General features: G+C 35.9%; 2 protein-coding genes across 3 annotated transcripts; one reads left to right on the forward strand and one right to left on the reverse strand.

Moving 5' to 3' along the window:
- The first annotated feature begins 546 nt into the window (after positions 1-546).
- On the forward strand, positions 547-6,568 carry LOC121329296 (F-box/WD repeat-containing protein 12-like). 2 transcript variants are annotated; one of them, XM_041274836.1, is made up of 10 exons: positions 547-605; positions 1,120-1,157; positions 1,700-1,863; positions 2,224-2,336; positions 2,671-2,880; positions 3,050-3,214; positions 3,543-3,753; positions 5,159-5,340; positions 5,447-5,577; positions 5,863-6,567. In XM_041274836.1, exons 3-10 carry the CDS (start codon positions 1,755-1,757, stop codon positions 5,960-5,962), a joined length of 1,221 nt encoding a protein of 406 aa, XP_041130770.1. In that variant the 5' UTR covers positions 547-605; positions 1,120-1,157; positions 1,700-1,754; the 3' UTR covers positions 5,963-6,567. The 2 variants fall into 2 exon arrangements, with proteins under 2 accessions (XP_041130770.1, XP_041130769.1); XM_041274835.1 differs by having other exon boundaries at positions 553-784; positions 5,863-6,568.
- A 9,517-nt stretch (positions 6,569-16,085) lies between these two features.
- LOC121328330 (E3 ubiquitin-protein ligase TRIM63-like) lies at positions 16,086-18,567 on the reverse strand. The gene is made up of 4 exons (XM_041272948.1): positions 18,394-18,567; positions 17,849-18,007; positions 17,093-17,263; positions 16,086-16,745 (listed from the first exon to the last, which is right to left on the reverse strand). The coding sequence occupies exons 1-4, from the start codon at positions 18,565-18,567 to the stop codon at positions 16,086-16,088; spliced, it is 1,164 nt and encodes a 387-aa protein (XP_041128882.1).
- Between the last annotated feature and the right edge of the window lie 843 nt (positions 18,568-19,410).

Raw genomic sequence — 19,410 nt, forward strand, 5'->3', positions numbered from 1 at the left:
TTATTGTTTTCATCTCTCCCTTTCACTTTTATCATATTTAATGCAGCTATTGCGTGCAAATCCTCGTCAGCAAATGTAAGTGCAAAGCCGGCCCCTCTTCCCGCAGATTTTAATCAGCATGTTTAAACACAGACCAGTGCAAATCAGATTACAAACACGTTTTTACCCAAACCCTTATGAATGAAAATAAATGTAGTAAATAAACTAATCACCCCATATTCAACACTTTCATTCCTTTATCAGTTCAGATTAAGTCGTTCATGGGGAGGGTAGATCGATGGCACAAGTTTATGCCAACATGATAAAATGACAACTGGAAATCGTAATAAGATTCTGTTCCTTGATTAACCAGATCTTACTTTCACATCCAACATTTTTAAAGAAAGATTTATCTTAAAAATTGAATTTCATTTTTTTTTTTTTTTCTATTTCTAATTCTTAAATGATTGTTTTCCCACAAGCAATACATACAGTATTGTTTACTCTGTGACCAATTCTGCAATGCAAATAAAAACGCGTTTACTGATTTGTTCTTTTGGAGACACTGTACAAACCAGGAAGTAAAGGCGAGCATTACATGTCAAACGACGACGGTTACTGTTTAAGTAAAGCAAAGCTACATTTGTTTTAATTAGTATTCAGCCGATCGAATATCTTAAATTATCCTTAAACTAGTGCAATACAGATGGAGTGCGATTTTCCCACCCTGACATTGGACTGTCTGGTTTGCATATTCTCCTATTTAAACGCAGACGATCTGATCACGGTTTCCTTAGTTAATAAGGTGAAAAGAAACAGTCATATCAATTAGCACAGGAACGACGGTAACCAATGCAAATGTGTGAGACGTGATTATGTTCTTATTCAGCAAACGCTTTCAAACATTTCAAAGCGTTATCGGTGCAGCTCATGTGTTGTGTCCGCTTAGTGGGTGCGCCTTTGACGTACGGTAAAGTAGCCACAGAGTTCAGGTAAAAAGAGGTCTCACAGACAGGGGTTTTATCACCTGTCTTTACTCAATGGAGTAGCAAGCGTATTGTTTGTTTAACAGTGGCTTTGTATCCAATATTTTAAGAAGAGGAATTAACTTTCTCAAAACTGTTTTTGTGTCTTCAATAGTCATGGAATGGAGCTGCAGAAACAACATGGTTGTGGAGGTAAGTTTTTACTCAGAAAAATTATGTGGTGTTTGCCTGTTGGATTGTGAAAACTACGTGAGTGGATTTGCGTAAAATAACATGTTTTAAAAAAAAAAAAAAAAAAAAAAAAAAAAAAAAAAACATTTCTGCAAGTGCCAAATTTTATGAACCAGCAGTGTTTTGCGTACATTTTTGTTTTTAACTAATGTGTTGTTACCTCCTTTGGCCACACGATGGCACACTAAGCATACAGTATGAAGCAATGCTTACAGTTCGACAACCTCACAATGTCCTCGATACTTTAATATATATTAAGTATAAAAAAAAATGATTATAAATACATGTTTCAAGTGTCAGACTGTAATTATAGCAAAAAAAAATGGTAATAATGACATTAGTATTTTGTTAATTTGGTATGATACATGTAATTTATGATTTACAGGTCGTTATTTTTAATGCTGAGTTAATTGCCTTTTAATTTTTTGAACTTTATTATTTTATAATTATAACATAATGTGGCAGTCATGGTGAGGTTTAATAAGTGCATTTCACACCAACAGACAGATTTGCCTGCAGCGCTGGACGTTTTGCAACCTCTCAAAACTGAATCCAGAAATGCAGACGTGGAAAAATTATTACCTTCGCCGGGCCAAGTTGGAGCAACACATGACGTCAGGAAGAGCATCTGCAGACTACACCTGTAAAACATTGAGAGGTCACACCGGTATGTGCAATGCATTGAAGTAAGCAGGGCGTGCTGGAGCATTCCGATAAATCAACAACGTCCCATTCCTGCAAAGACAGTTCTAGCTTTTTCAATTAGGATTTGTCTAAAACCTTTCTAAAAAAGTTACCGTAATTCAAATATTTGACCACTAGGTGGTATGTGCACATTTGGATGGCATTATACACTGACACTGTTCAATTAAACATCGGTAACTGTAAACTTCAGAAAGAGGACATCCTTTTGTGAGTGTACGATACCAAGACATTGACAAATTCGTTTTTTTTGTTGTTGTTTTTTTTAACTTCATTTTTAGTAATGCTGTGTAAGTTAACGTTAAGGGTGAATTCTTTTTTATAGGTAGTATAGTTGGCTTGGTTTACCTCTCCGACAGCAATCATCAGTTTGACTCAAAGTCCATTGTTTGCTCTGCTTCCAGTGATGGCACCATTCGAGCTTGGAGCATTCAAGAGGTATTCTCCTCCTGTCTTTAAAAATGCATTCACACAGCTCCGATGTATTCTGTATGTGCAATGCACATTATCACAAGTCATGGATTTCACGTGTTGTTTTTCTGGCTTTAATGTTCCTTTACTCTTACATCCAACGCCAGTATAAAAGACCATTCATTTAACTTGCAGGCTCATAGTCATCTCTGTGAAATCAGCAAAACATACAATGATTGAACTCTATAACCCCCATGTACTAATGCATTTAAACAATTAATGTAATTTTACATCTTAAAAAAACCTAATAGTTTTGTTTTGTGATGTTTTGTAATCTGAATACTGCTTTCGTCTTTTTCAGGGCGTTCAGTTGTGGTCAAGCCAAGTGCAAGAGGTGCCTTTGACAAAGATTATTGCTGATCAGCAGACAGGTCTTGTGATCAGTACGGACTCACAGGGGAGGATTAAAGCCTGGAAAGCCCAAACAGGAGATGAAGTGGCTTCATTCCCCACTGCATCGTCAGCGTGCACATTGCTAACCTACTGCAGAAAAGATCAGTCTTTCTTGATCGTAAGCTTTTCTTTTATTTAGCCAGCACGCTCAAATTTACTAGAAAGACAAAGGACGGTTGCGTTTTTTGTTTAACTAGCTAAGAAGGCTGTTTTCTCAACAATACTTGTAAAAGGAGCATGTCACACTCCACACCACAATATTGATGTTCGTATTTCTTTTGTTCCAGGCTGGTACATCAGGCGGTGTGCTTTACACATTGACTATCCCAGCTCTGTCTCAGGTTTCCCACATCAGAGCTTTCGATACCTATAAGATAGATATTTTGCTGTTGTCACCAGACAAAAATTGGGTAATGGCTGCTTTAAGGGAAAATTTAGATTTGCATCCGAAGGTAAGATGCCTTCTCTTTTATTAAAGTTAACATATAGGTGGCATTGTTTAAGTGTGATTGATGTGGCTATGTTATAAGAGCATTAAGTTTTTTATTTATTATTAAAACTTATGACAACGCTAACATGCATTCTGAAATAATCAAAATGTTGTTCTATACCATGATGTACACTTGTGTGAGGACATTTAAAAAAAATAAAATAATGGTATCTTAAAATCTGAATAGATGACAGAGTTAGGGGGGGAAATTGTGTAAAGAATATCAGAATATCAACGGCTGTTGGCTCATTTTTGCTTTGCTTTAGTAAGAGTTTGCTTTTTTTCTTTAGGTCTATTTCACAGAGAGTTTAAGCTGTCCTTGTGAAGATGATCCACCTGTATCTGCTTCCTTACCAGTTAACAGGTGCACGGCAGCAAGCTTCTTCCCCTCGGAAGCCGCCAGGGTGATGATCGTTCACAGTGACGGTCTGTCAAACACAAAAAATATCTCCATCTTTGACATCAAATCAAAAAAATCTAAATACAAAACAGAAATCATGGGTAAGATGCACTTTTACTAATGATAATGCATCTGCTCGCTTTAAATGCTTTTACATTAGTCAGCACTCACATATCCGACCCTATAAAATTCTGACTTCAGTGACGAGTGTTAAATGAGTGTGACGCATATCTGATTATTTCATCTGATTGGAAGTGCATGTAGGTGAGCACGTTGTAACCTGCCCTCTACCACCCAAACAACCCCCAGCTCTGCACACACATGCACACATTTCATACAGAGAAAAGAAATGTGGCTTGGATTTGAGGAACTGTACAGGGAGACGTATATTGTAGCGCATATTTTTCTTTGGCACTGTTGCTGTTTAATTTTTCTTATTTTTGCTTATATCTGACATGACAAGAGATCGCTCATGGCAGATTTGATTCAGCAGGATTCATTTACAGTAATCTGTCTCCAATGATTAACTGTTTGAAGACGGTCCTCCTGTGAGTTTCGTTTTTCACCCAGAGGGATCTTTCATTGATTCTTTCTTTGAAATTTGTTAGCGCACAAGTTGGGGGAATAACACAGCAGTAAAAGACAAACACTTGTCAGTTTTTTCAGGGAACACAAAAAAGATGCAATGTCAGAAAATACATAGCTGAAAGGACTGTGTTTTAAAATGAGTAGGCTTCCTGTTGATGTAGTTGGTTTTGTTGGTACGGTACTATATTTTCAATAAAAGGAGTAATTTATTCAGAACGATATGATTCTGAAAATATAATTTGACAAAACATATGACACGTGGACTGTAATACAGTACATTCTTTTAAATCCAGTACATATTGTACATTCTGTAAAATTCCCCATTAATGACCCAACAGCAAAATGAAATAAAAATGTTACCAATGCACAGAACTGCATACAATGTAAAAGGCAATGCAATTTAGCAAAAGATAAAAAAAAAAGAAAAAAAAAAAACACACCAGGTTCCAGAATTAAAACAGTATCCAGTCAGTATTTAAAATTGCTAAATATAGTGCTTGATAAGGCTCTAATTTCAGTTCACTTGCAAATTAAAATGCACAAAAGCAACTAAAGATCACAGATTAAAATAAATAATAATTATAATAATCCACCACAGTATCTAAAACTGTGAAATGATTAACTTGATGCACAATAATAGATTGATCTGCCATGCCAGAAATAAAATGAAAAAAAACAAAACTGGGGACTGATGGTTAAATAAGCGCATTGTAACATTGAAGAGATGGGCTTGTATCACAGAACTGGTGACGGAGTCAGAAATCACGACGGGTAAGTGCATTAATTTGTTACATGTGTATAATGCGATTTTATTCTCAATAAAAGGGCGGTAAAACGCGACTGACGTGTATCTGGGTAACAGATACACGTAGTGTCTTGTTGTAAATGTTACTTCACTTGTGCTCTGCTGTTTTCAAGTTGAACAGGTTGGAGGTTTTCAATTGCTATTTGATGGCTGGAATTCAGATATCCACCTTGAAGCACATGGTAGTGGCACGATTCTTATTGCCCAAGGAAAAGAACTGAAGTTGTATTCCATTGCGGGTTCACAGATTGCAAGCTTCCAGGATCACAAGGAACAAATCACTGCCATGTGTGTGGTATGACCAGCATTGTCTTTTAATCGATTTGCATTTGTTTCAATAATTCTGTTTATTTGCTAAATGTTAATCTTTTTACTTTTTTGTGTTGTGTGCTGTTTTAAAGGACTCGTTCCGTGTTGTTACTGCATCCAATGACCTATCCCTCAGGGTGTTAACTTGGAAAAAGGCACAAAACAAAGACCTGTCTCTCGAAAGTCGTTACCATTTGCTGGGAGGATCCCACATGTTTTCTAGGTATTCCCACACTGTTCTGGATTTTTTGTTTAGTTGCTGTTGGAACCCCTCCTTTGTATTTTGGCAACAAAGAAAGAAAAATGTGACTGCAAATGCTGCTTTTTACATACCAAGCTATCATTATTAACCACTGACAATACAATGAAATTCATTTAAAAATGTTACTGTAGTAATTTTTCTACTTGCAGTAAATCCCCATTAGTTTAAATTCCAACAGCCACTTTGTCAAAAAAATCTAGTCGCCTGTCATTTTTTTGTTAATCATTCTTTTTTTGTTGTTCACAGGGGATTTACACATGTGGCTTGTGACTACACAAGCATAGTGGCCTCTGTAGCAGCCAACGATGGAAAAGATGTCTTGAAAACCTATTCCTTCAATGCATAAGACTCTGAAAAACCAGTCAACCAAATGAACTGTTAAAGATGTAGGTTAAGAGCTTAGAGGATTTTGTGAAGGTGTTAAGAAAGGTTTGAATACCACCGCAGATGGTTTCCTTGTTTTGTAATGGAAGAGGCTTGCTTTATATCAAATTGTATTACCTCGCAGATTTTCAGCAAGCCATTATCCTAGGATAGATGCCCCATATTGCTAACAGCTATATAGCTGTATACTGCCTAATACAAGGCAAACAACTTACCACTGCATTATTAACACTCCTCTATATGAAACCTTATTTACTACAGTAGATATGTACAGCTCACCTTGTCTGCTTTTATTTGTCTGCAACCAGTGTACTCAACTTCTTGTCAACCACAGCAGATAATGTGAGTAAAAGACGTGAGAATGAATTCAGTTATTTGCTTTCATTATGTTTGTTTGTTTTTTGGGGTGATAGCCTATGTGCCTAAAATACCTACCTAACATTAAAAACCAAAATCGGTTATATTTTTAAGGGTGGCCTAATGGTTGTTCATTTTAATACATAACAAATTTAATTTACAGTTAATGGCTGTTTGACACATTTGTTTAAAGAAAACCCTCCAGTCAATCCAGTTTAAACAGATTTTTTATTTTTATTTTAAATTTTAAAAAATCATACAAAGAAACTTAAAAACAAACAAAACATACCTGTCATACTGCACCTTCGTTTCAATGTGTGACAAACACCAACCTTTGAAAGCACCACCCCCAACATAAGAATGTTTAAACAAGTCATACGGTATAAACACGTGCCCACCACATCCTGAAAGGCTATTCATAACAACAAATGGAAAAGGCTCAGTCTCGAGGTGTTAGGAATGGTTCGTCGGGTAGCTTGCATAACTGCATGCAATATACTGTGGTGCAAGCAATACAACAAATCAATTTAGTAACTACATCAAAATCCCCATAAGAGCAGGATAATTGTAAAACAATCTGTGGCCACCTGCATACCTTTATGCAGGTAAACCCTTTAGACCTCTCTGACTCTCCTAATCCTTTCATCATTTATTTCCACACCTTCTCAACATACCCCGCTTTTAAAATGAATGTCGCTTTTTTTTGTCTTCCATGCTAACCTTTCTTCTGGTGCTACAACGCTCATTAAAATAACTTGTCCAAAGGGCATTTGTTTGCTCCGAAATAATACAGGAAACCAGCCATAATGTGTGTGCATATATATGAATTCCAATCAATTTAAATATTGCGGACATACCTGGATATTCTGTTGCAGTCATGAAGCCCTAAGAAAGGCAGCAGTTTGTATAGTTATCTCCTCTGGGGCAAAATCCCTGCCCTACAACTATGCAACCTGCTACCTCTACCCAGGAGCCCCTATTTCACTTCAGTTTCTCCAAAGAAGCAGTTGTCTTTCAGACTGTTTCAACTGATCCAGATAAAAAAGAAAACTTTAATGTTCAGGTAATTCATTGTATGATACATTTTATATGCGCATACACTACTCGTGAAATAAAATTAACAAAAGCAGGGCTCAAAATGTTCTTTTACTTTTGGGGGTGGGGCCCGACAGGCCAAGGATATCTTTACCTTTTTTGTAAATCAAGCGTGATTTATATTTTTTAACAGATGAATTACGAAAGATCTTTAATAAATTAACTTAAACACTAGTGAAACCTTTAGTATATATTATAATGTTGCAAATGAAAGACCCCCCAGCCCTGCCCAGGAAATCAATAATACTGCACCTTAAAATAGGGGGGACTTGTTCTTATGAGAGAGTCCCATTAGCGACCATGTATTTCAAACCCTGAACAAAATGAACACCTTGGTTATATGCACATCTTGTTTTCTTAATGAACCATTCCAATGATATTGACAAACAGTGCTGCATTCCTGCTCCTCAGGGAAGGCAATAGATTGTATAGTTATCTTCTAAACAGGGTAAAATCACTACCCTACAACTATACAATTTACTACCTCACTCTGACAAAGCATAATTGACAACAGATGATTACACTTTGCAGAGAAGATACTCTATAGCATAGAAATACAATTTCAGGATGGCTTGACTATTAAAAAAAAAAAAAAAAAATCATGTTACAGTTTTTAACATATTCCGGTTTAATTTGCTTTTTCGGTTCTATGTTGAAAACATACAATGATTAAGAGCTTCTGTCTTACTTTACAAATATTTCTCCACCCAGAACCTTTATACAAAATTACTTTTCCATTCATTTAAAATGAATACAGTATAAAACATGGAAAGCACATTATTATAGACAAACACAGTGCATCTAAATCCATCATTCTTACCTCACTTCACTTATGTCCAAATGATAACATAGTATAAAATAATAAGTATAAAAAACATCCCTTGTCCAGCTGTATAAGTTTTAATCTTTATTTAAAATCTCTTCAAAATGCTAATAAAAAAAAATAACGTGGAGACTGTAATTTAAGAGGAGTACTGATGATTCAGAGAATGTCACAGATGATTTTCTAACACTTTAGGAAAGACAGTAGATTGTATAGTTATCTCCCAGTGTGGGTGTGACCCTAAAACTATACAACCTACTACCTCATCCCACAGTGCAAGCAACGTCTTCGTACCTGTTTCATGAAAAATAAGACGTGAACACTGTACTTCACTGTCAACTCCAAACGTAACTTAAAAACAAATACGGTAGCCAAGTGCTTCAAAGTACCATCTCAAAATCTTAATACAGCTATAGAAAAGTAAATGGTCTCGGCTTCTCTCTGCTTCTGTGTCTAGGTGTTGTCTGGAATTACATTTATAACTCTGGCTAGACGGGAGTTGATCAAAAAAAAAAATACAACTTTGTGGACTGCAATTCTGAACGAGATGCAGAATGCATGTTAACCGTGTCATTGCATTAACTGAGATTTATCTTCGCATTCAGTAACTGCTTTTAAGAAGAGTAAACTGCACGGCCTAGGAATACTTAATATGTTTTGGGAGTTAAAAAAAGAAGCAATTAAACATTCTCAGCACTAAATGGCTAGACTTCTTTTTTGGAGGGAGTTGGTAGGATGGGAACCAAGATAAATTTGCCTTTCAATACAAACTAGAAACTTTTTTCTTGTGGTCCAGTGTACTTTTCTTTCTGTTCACACAAAAATAAATGCGCAGTGCTATAAAACTCAGAGGGTTAGCGCGGCGCTGGGTGCCTCACTGCAGAAAGCAGCCATGTTTTTATTGTGTGCCTGCTTTGACTATTAACTGACTTTTCTATTAAGCATGAATGTCATTCACTTTAGATGCCCTACTTCCCATAAGTAACTGTCTTCATTTGCCAGTGAAAAGGGAGTGAAGAACCTAGGAACAATGGAAATCAGAATTAAAACGTGCATTTCTACAAAGCACAATTTTCTCCCAACGCCATTAAATTGGCAAATGTTCAAATAGCTGTATCCCCTTACAATATTTGTAGTACAGAATTTGAATAAATACTAATATGTAGTGGAATTGTTTCCTAATTTCTATCTTTTTGAGGAAGTAAAGAAAAAAAAACTGGGTAGTAATTGGTCAAATGATTGTGACCCACTTTTTACTGTTCTTTTGCATTCCGGTTAACAAAAAGCTCAGTGCAATAAGTCATCTCAATCAGATACAAATATACAATTGATACAGTGTGTATATATATGTATATATATATATATATATATATATATATATATATATATATATATATATATATATATATATATATATATTTTTGTATATTTGTATATTTTGTATTTTATTTATAGCTTTTTAAATTTCATTTTATTTTATTTTTGTCCCCCCTGAAATACTTGCCACACAGACGTGCAAGAATTCGGAATCCACTTTTTGGCACCATCCCCTCTGCAGAAAAACAAAAAGAAACCATAAGCATTTCGCAAAAGAAAAATAAACAGTAAAAACCATTAAAAGGATTTGGTCCATTTATACCCAATACCTCTCCAGCGTCTCTCAAATGCGTCTCATAGACAACTTGCTTTAGCTTCTGATACAATAAATAAATCTTTGAACAAAGCCTTGATGAAAAGACAAGCTGTACTTCTGATGCATGCTAATGTCCTGAATACTAGCCTCGTATTCAGCTACGTTAATATTCAAAAGCAAAGATGACGTTCCTTCATACACCGTAATCACAAACATTTAGTAGCATAGATGTTTACGTTTAAAAAAGAAAAAAAACACACCACAAGCGTCGTAACCTGCCATATTCTTTTACATCAACATGAACAATGATTTGAGATTCTGCCAGGGCTTGGCGTAAGTCCCAGCTGTGCTTTCGTAAACCCACAGTGCCCATCATTAGAATCTAGTCAAAAGCATTTTTTTTTCTGTTGTGTTTTTTAAGTATTCCAGTGCACAGATGGGTGTAAGCAGTTGGTCCAAACTACCCCCTAACAGATCAGTTGGTCCAAACTACCCCCTAACTGATAAATACAGAATATATTGGCACAGGGACAAAGATCAGTAGCCGTTATGATACATTGGCACAAGGCCTTCACTAGATTAGCTCAATAAAGGATTTCGCAAAGGCCCATGGCAAAGTAAATCCATTCAAAGGCAAAAAAGGCAGCATTTTTTTCTTTTTTGGGAGATTTCAGCTAACTTCTGATCGCCCGTATACAAATACTTACCAAGTAAACACGGGAAGCCCTGGGATGGCGACATATGGCTCAGCCTGTTAATAAGACCTGCTGATGCATTCCCGATTCATTGACTCAGATTACGTCAGAGGATAAGCCATGTAACCACATTGTCATAAACCTGTCCCTGCTAACAACGAAACCTATGGGCTTTCACTTAAAATCAGACAAGTTCATTGCAAATGTATATATTATCAAAGATTAGGCCTTAAAAATATATAACATCACATACATATGCTGCATATCAACTCAGGACACTACAGTTTATATATATATATATATATATATATATATATATATATATATATATATATATATATATATATATATATATAGTGATTTTTTATTTATTTTGCAGGTCAGTCTGTTTTGCCTGTGCACTAAAGCTAATACGGCTTCATAATTCCTCTAACATATCATTCTTGTCTCTTTTAAACATCACATGCATATGTTAAAAAGCATTACATAGCAAAATAAATGTAATATAGGTCTGTCAATGCATTCTGGATGCTAGAAGTCACTAAATGAATTACCTGAGAGGTATCAAACAACACTTGATTTCTCAGCTAAAAAAATACATTAATGTACTAAGTTTATAAAATAATGCAAAGCTTTTATATGTAAATAAATGTAAGTGTTCTGATCGATCGTAAATGCTCCTTATGGAGCAGCTCCCAGTCTATATAAACAAATACTTTTGAGCTCTTAAAACGGGCCATCACAAATGGCCATTTTTTTTTTTGTTTGTTTTTTTTTAAAGATCTCAGTAATTATATACAAAAACATATATATACCGGTATATACAAAAAAAAGACAACTGCTAACCATCAAGTCCTGTAAGTCATCAAATGTGGCACAGCCTCTGCTACTGGCTCAGATTCAGTTTTATAGCCGTGTCCCAATTCCTTGGCAGCCCAATACAAAAGAGACTTCCATTACATGCGGTTTTAGGCACCTTTGCCGATTTCAAATCCATGTAAAGACTGCAGAATGCAGGCCAGGGAAAATTAGGAGGCGTTTTAAGTACATGAACAGCAAGCCAAAAGAAATGAACTAGAGCAGTGCGCTTGCATGTCAACAGACCGTCTGCGTAATCCGACGCTGCAAGTCTGAAGGGTTGCAGTTGGCTGGAAGTTGCCAGTGTAACATCTCGCCATTTTCTCATAGCCAATTACATATCTGTGCAGTGCTTCCCTTCCTTACGGTTCTATTCTGGAAAGGGAATCCTTGAGCCAAGAGCTCACCTCTGGCATCGACAGTTTCTTCCTCTGACCTCAGTATGTTTGTTTTAATGTTTTAGAATGATGTAAGCTTTCTAAATGGTGATGACTGAATGGGCCTCTTACAGTATGTGTTTTTTCCTGTAGCAACAATGTATCACAGCCTAGTTTAGAGCCATGGGCAGTAAACTGCTTTTAATCCTAGGTTTCAAGCCATATGCAAGTCAATGCATATGACGAATGCACATTGTAATATTGGCCCAAAATGTACTAATTTATCCCAAAAAATGTATTAACCACCCTAAGGCAAAATTGGAACAACGAACTAGTTTTACACCAGCAGTTTCACAATTGTATTACATTTTGCTTTGCTTGGTAACATAATGGTGTTTGGGTATTTCACTTCAGTTAGCATTAGCGCTACATTGTGTGGTAAGGTTTATAACATTGAATTATATTTATATAAATTATTTTAAGCTGTGATGTACCTTTAAGCCATTCCAGTTTATTGAAGTGCATTCATGAGGGCTCCATATTGACCACGTCCACCCCTGTAACTTAGAACCCCTTAATAATAATGAATAACTTTTCGTCCAATTTTTAATAAATCGCTTAACTGTGTAAAACATATTTGATCTACATAGTTCATTTACTGTTAACATATGGTATCTGGGTTATACTGGCTGTGTTAGGTTTTATTGGCTGCATTAGATCTACTTCATATTAATGATGCAAGTTCTGTATTTCACAAGCCATTAGCTATATCATCACTCAACACATTTAGCATGCAAACATCTATATACTGTGCAATAGGCGTTATTACTAGCAGTTTCAAAGACGTTAAGATATATCTGAGTCCTAACAGCAGTGGACTCTATTGGGGGTAATCTTTCATGCACTAGAGGTACCAATGCACCCCTTAAGGATTAAGGATGAGGCACACCTCCTTCCCCTCCCCCTCTAAATCCCTTTCCCGCAAGGCCAAGGTCTCCGACTCAGCCTAGCTTGACAGTGGAAGTGACGGCGCCTGGCCAGATTGACAATGCGTTACACCAATCGGGAGTACAGACTGACCTCCTGCAACCAATGCGTGAGGAGAAGGGTCGGGATATCCATCCTTTTTTTATTAGGTTGAGAGGAAGGTAGAGTGCAGTAAATGTGACCGAGTGAAATAAAAAAAAAAATCGAGTGATACCGTGATACACACGGGGCCACAATTAAATGTGGTTTAGTAAGGTATACAACTAACAAAACATCTGTATAACAACTACTAAACGTAAACGAAACCATAGTCAATCATCAATATAACTACTACTTTTTTTTTCGAAGAAGGCTGTTTTTCTAGAAAGAAAATAAACTGTTTATACCTAAAACTACATAAATCACATATGTAAGAGCTAAAAACGCCCATTTTGAGACGCCGAATACTGTTTTACTTTACAGTATCCTCCGCCAATCCCTTTAATTGATGGCTTGAAGTAAAGCTGGCGCTATGACCGCATATTTTAATATCCTTCCATAAAGAAAAGGTCGCCAACATCGAAAATCTAACCAAAATAGCAGAAATGAAATTGAATCAATTCACTGTGTATATAACAAAAACACTATTTCTCTGAACTGAGTACTGTATGTGGTCCATATAATTGTGGAATGTGTACGCCAAGAGTTTTTTTTTTTTGTTGCTTTTTTTTTTTTTTAATTTTTAATTTTTACTAACTGTTCTGTAAGTCTTTACTTTAAGTACATGGATAATGAAGAATACTGACAGAAAATTGTCTTACCGTCTCCTCAATTTATTTTCAATCCAGTGGGACTGGGTACGGTAACAGCAGCTCACTGTAAACCTCACGCGTTGATCCCTCTCCCCTCCCACTGCATTTCTGTTAAACACAATTACCCAATAACCTCCAAACTGCACACATTATTCTGTGCACAAGCTGATCACGAACACTAACTTCTCCTACAAACTTTCCTTCTTTACTTTCTCCTTGCACACCCTCTCCCCCGTTCTGAAAAAAATGGCGGTTTTCAAAGACATGGCTGCAATTTACTGTCGATTATTATTCCCATTTTTTTTTTTTTTTTATTAAACTGTAAAAAGACCAAAGGAAAACCCCGTGTTTATCATACCGCGCAGTCTAGTCTTCTGCTGCGTTTTTTTCAATCCACCTCAAAACTAAAACTGCATCCTCTGCGTGTGTGGCATTAAATATTTGGCGAGTAGAAATATATTTTTTTCTGCATTTTTTCAGTCTTCCCTCCTGGGTCCCCCCTCACTTACCTGCTTCTGCTCTCTCTCTGTACTGTACAGTACAGTAACCCGGAGATGGAAGTGCCCGGATGAAGCTGTTCACTCTGCTCCTTCTAGCTGGCTGTGCAATAGCTTCAGTCTCAAAACTGTACATGTGCTTGGAATGTTGCAAGCATTCAGTCCAGTCACACACACACACCTACAAAATCCAAATGCTCTGCTGTTCGTCAGTGAAATATTTTTAAACTGTGCTTTAAATTAAGACTATGGTGATAACCCATTTAAACTCATTTTGTAATCATGTGCTGTCTAAACGTATAATAATTATGTTTATTGGTGTAAACTATATACTCTATAATCAATATAATATTTCTTATAAGGTTACAGCACTGTTTTGCTCTAATTATTAAACACACACACACAACAGCCATTACAATGTGCCTCCTAGAACAGAACAAGCATATATTAAAAAAAAAAAAAAAAGTCATAAATTAGTGGTAGGATGAGTCAATATTGGTGCAGCAACTATACACATGTTGGTGCTTTATCCATTAGCCCTGTAATGAAATAAAACAGGAGTATGCTGATTTGTAGCTGATTTCCAATGCAGTAGTTTGATTGTGGTAGGATTTGTTCTCTGGAACCAGGTTACAACGTAAGAACAAAAGAAAAGTTAATATGGGTAGCTTTATAAAATACCGCTTACAAAATGACTGATGAAAACAGATGCTTTCTCAAGGAGTTCAGAAACACTGAGTATGACAAGAAATACATGTGAACCCAGGAGAAATGTAACTGGGCTGGTAGCAACAGTAGATTAAATGGAAGAGGGCTGGTCACAGTTAATTCCTATTAGCAGGGAATGGCATTGGACACGATGACACACAGTGCCAGTTTTACCACTCACAATATATATATATATATATATATATATATTATATATATTATATATATATATATATATATATATATTATACTTTAGTCAAATCCATAGATGCGTCAAGAAAAGTGATATTCAAAATGAGCTAAATGTCCCTTTCCTTTATTTAATGAGTTCATCCTGTATATGGCTGATTCAAAATGACCTGACCAGATCACACAGCTGGTGACTACGATTCTAAACACTTTTTTATATGGCTGTAGACTGATTCGAATGAGCAGTGCTGAGGAAATGTTTAGTTATAGTGTGTTTGTCATGACATGATATGACATTTTTGGTTCTCTTTTAAATCTCTGTTCCGGACCACTTTTCTATTATTTGGATGAATAGCAAACAATACTTTCATTAAAAAAAAAACGGAATACTCATTTTGCAATGGAACTATTTGTAATTTAACAGTGTACTTCAAAATAATGTGTGCATAATTGAACAGAAAAGTTTTGTGAATCAGGCTCTGTGAGTCCTCAAGAAATCTTCTGTGTAAGTTCTTTATGTATATACTAGATGGTGCTGTTTCACATGGGAACTTCAAACTACTTATTTACAGCTGACGCTATACTAAATTAGTTTTGTGCACATACTGTTTATACTAAACAACTCACCTGCACATTCCCAAAACAACCACTGCCAAGTAAAACCTGGTTTCCCTGGGAGCAACCAAATAATCCCTCTAACATTTAAAAACACAATTAAAAATAAAAACATTTTACTCGGATGAAGAATTTAGCTAAATGTTTGTATGTTTGACTTATTTAAAATACATTTTCAGTTGATCAAATACCATAATGTTTGAATACATGAAACTGTCAGACTTCTGTTTATTTAACGTCAACCAAGAACACGAATAGCAAACATTATTTCATGCATACTACAGTATTTAAATAACTCACAATGACAATCCACTGGAACATTTGAAAACAGATTATCTGACAAAGTATAAGGCTCATTAAGGAGCTGTAAGATCAAAATCAAGTTTATTGACTGTTTTACTAGTAAGCTTAGTAAAGTAAAACATTGTACAATTGAAGTGTCCCCAAGATGTCACAGGATTTATAAAGAGTTTTTTTCTATTGTGATATCTTTAACCTCTTCTGGGGAGTAACTATCTTCAGATGAACTGCCGGTCGAGTAAGGTGACGGACATTCCCAGCTCAAACTAAGGTTTGCGTCACTGGACTTCAGTGTTAAACTTGACATAATTTTGCGTATCATCTGATCCAAGCCATCGTAAGATGACGTATCTGCATTCGAACAGCCTGAACTCCATGCTGCATACTCATCACCAACTTTCACAAGAAGATCGTCTGCTTTTGATATGGCCACATGTTTAATATCTATTCCCTTAATTAGCTCTTCAATATACTGCCCTACTGAAATGCTATCCCTCTTGGGTGCAGGCAGCGGATGGTCATCTTTTAACAGCTTTGCCACTTCAATCTTCAGCTGCTTGTCCTCTTTGAGAAACTGTATGGGATTGATGTGTTCCTCCAGGAGGGATTTCATTTTCATGTAGATTTGTCGGGATCCCTGTAATTCTTCCAAAGCGGATTGCAGTTCATTGCATTTCTCAGCGCTTTCCTTGTCCACTTTCATCTTTAATGATGATACCTTGAATCGTAATTCCATCAACAAGCTGTCCCCGACTGCGTTGATCATTGCTTTTGTTTCTTCAGCAGATGAAAGAAGTTCATCCTGCAACTTTTCCAGTCCCTGTAAAAGAGAGACGGTGTGAGAATTTTACACAAAGATCAGTTTTAAAACATTGATTTAGACTTTGGAGACCTGCCTTCTATATTGGAGACTATTCATGAGTAAATCACTGCAATCAGCGATTTACTGCAGAAATCAGTGATTGTTACACGCAGATATGACCGAAAGAGAAGCTTAATAACAGCTCACTAGGAACATTCAACCAATTACAAACAGTAAAAGACGATTCTGTTGGTAGTTCATTTGTGTGGGTGTCACTACCTACACATGTCTGTCAGGATTATAAGCTAAACCTAATACTACTGCATTACATAGGCACACTCTAAAAGGGCATCATATCTGTGTACCTGGCTGACTCTTGTTGTAGTTTCAGATTTCAAAACTATTTTCGTGATCTCTTCTATAAAACAATTTTTTCTTCCCTGATAAACTTCGCACAGTCTGGCCACTTCATGCGTGTTGTGGTCCCCAAACAATTTACAGATACTGCATATCGGAATATCATCATCCAGACACATCTGTGAAACAAGACACAAATCAGGAGGTTTATCTTGAATTTACAGACTAAACTCATCTATCAAGTCCTAATGTCTAGAACACACCCATAGCATGAATGCAGAAAATATGTCTTAAAATGTTCTCAGATGAGCATCTTCGAGTGAAAGGGGATATAGAGGAGATGCCCTCCACAGATGTCACATATTTATCTATAGAATGCAATACCAATAAGTAGAATAAAACAATACAGTGTTATGTTTGCTTGGTAACTTTCATATTAATAATGCTGACATCCAACTGGCTGAGCTATTTACAATGTTGTAACCCACCATCATACAGTATGTGTTATTATTTTATTATTTTGAGGTCCACCAGTATGAAATGCAAATTACAATAAAGCTATTCGTAACATTACAATAATGTGTCTTTGGTAAAATAGTATCTTGGATTTTTACCACTGACCGCAAATATGTCTTTTCCAATTTCAACCTTTATAAGAATTCATAAAAAAAAAAAAGAATTTGCATCAGCATCACATTCTGAATATGATTCTTACTTTGTTGATAGAATCATCAAAGACATGGTTATAAAAGTCAGTCACATACCAGGTTCAACACTTCTTGATGTATCCTGCATGTTTGGGATTTCACATTGTGTTCTCTCTCTTGGATCTTTGACATCTCTTCTTTAACTTTCTCTAGTACATTTTCGACAAAGATATTTCTTTTTAATCCAGTTATTCCTCTTCCCCGCAAACAGATAACCTAAAATAAACACAAAAAATGACCTGTGGCTTTTAAGCTGTAGAGCTTTTATACTTCTATGCAATCTATAGGAACTTTTTATGACTACAGGCACAAATGACAATAAGTAATTAGACAAACTTAATGTTTTAACTACATGGCTGTTAAAACTAATTATTTTTTAGATGTGGTACTTTAACATGTCAAACTAATGGTTATGTATGATTAATTAAGGGTTTACTGTTAATAACTGTCCAATGTGTTTGGCTAGAATGCAATAGTTGTAGATAAATACATTAAAACTATTGACATCATCTTTGCCTTGCATTATTGATAAGTTTGCATTTACAGTCTACTTCACCTTTTTTCACAGATGTATATAGTGATATCAAACCTGCATCTCTTACCTTCCTGCACATGGGGCAGCAGAATTCCCCATTGACATGAGTGCAGTTTTGGGAGATAAGAGTCTCATGAATGCACTGCCTGCAGTAGTTGTGGGAGCAGGGTAGTTCCAGCACTGGCGGGGTGAACAGCTCCAAACACACAGGACAGGAGAGCTCTTTACAGAGACCCTCCATCTCCAAAGCCTTTCACCACAAGTTCACAACTGACTTGAATAAATAATCTGGTACATTCTAGAAGCCTGTTTCAGAATTCTAGAACCTACTTGTTGACTGTGTAACTCACACAGCAATAATGTGTTTGTTATTTAGAGTTATCCTAGCAACTACTGCATTACGAATACATTATGTAAAAATAATTTGGGTTGTTTTTCCAATATGTTTCATCATATAATTGTGATACTCACTATAGGCGGAAGTCAGATACTTTAGTCTAATTCATTTTGGAATTTGGAAAATATAATTCTGTCAATAAATAGAGTGAATATGGGGTTGAGATAAAGTACAGCATAAACAAAACAAATGCCTTTTGTCATTACATTTGTGTGTGTTTCAAATAGCTAAAAAACACACTTTCACATGCCAGTTTTTTCCAATAACATTTAATATCTGAACAAACAAACATATCGTCAGAAGTAGCCGAAGATGTGTTCCTCAAGCGCAATCTCCAGGCACAGTTTTATTTTTATAGAGTAATAGTTTTATAATAAAATTAAGCAGACTTTTTTTAAGTGTATATTTCCCCCAAAGGATACATAACACTACTGTACAAATCAATGGTCATCCCATATCTCACACATTGAAAAAGCAACACATATGAAACAACTCTATACTAGACTTACATTAAGTGCTGTACTAACTTTAATCAAAGAAATACAGTACCAGCAACTGCTGCTGGCATGTTTGATCTTGTTTTCAGTAGTCCAGAACTATGTATTCAAGCTAGGCAATACTGTACAAATCTATTAGTTGCTAATAAGAAGTGTAACTGCATAATAATCGCTGAATCAATTTGTGCTT

Source organism: Polyodon spathula, chromosome 16 (assembly GCF_017654505.1).
Source record: "Polyodon spathula isolate WHYD16114869_AA chromosome 16, ASM1765450v1, whole genome shotgun sequence".
NCBI classification, from domain to species: Eukaryota; Metazoa; Chordata; class Actinopteri; order Acipenseriformes; family Polyodontidae; genus Polyodon; species Polyodon spathula.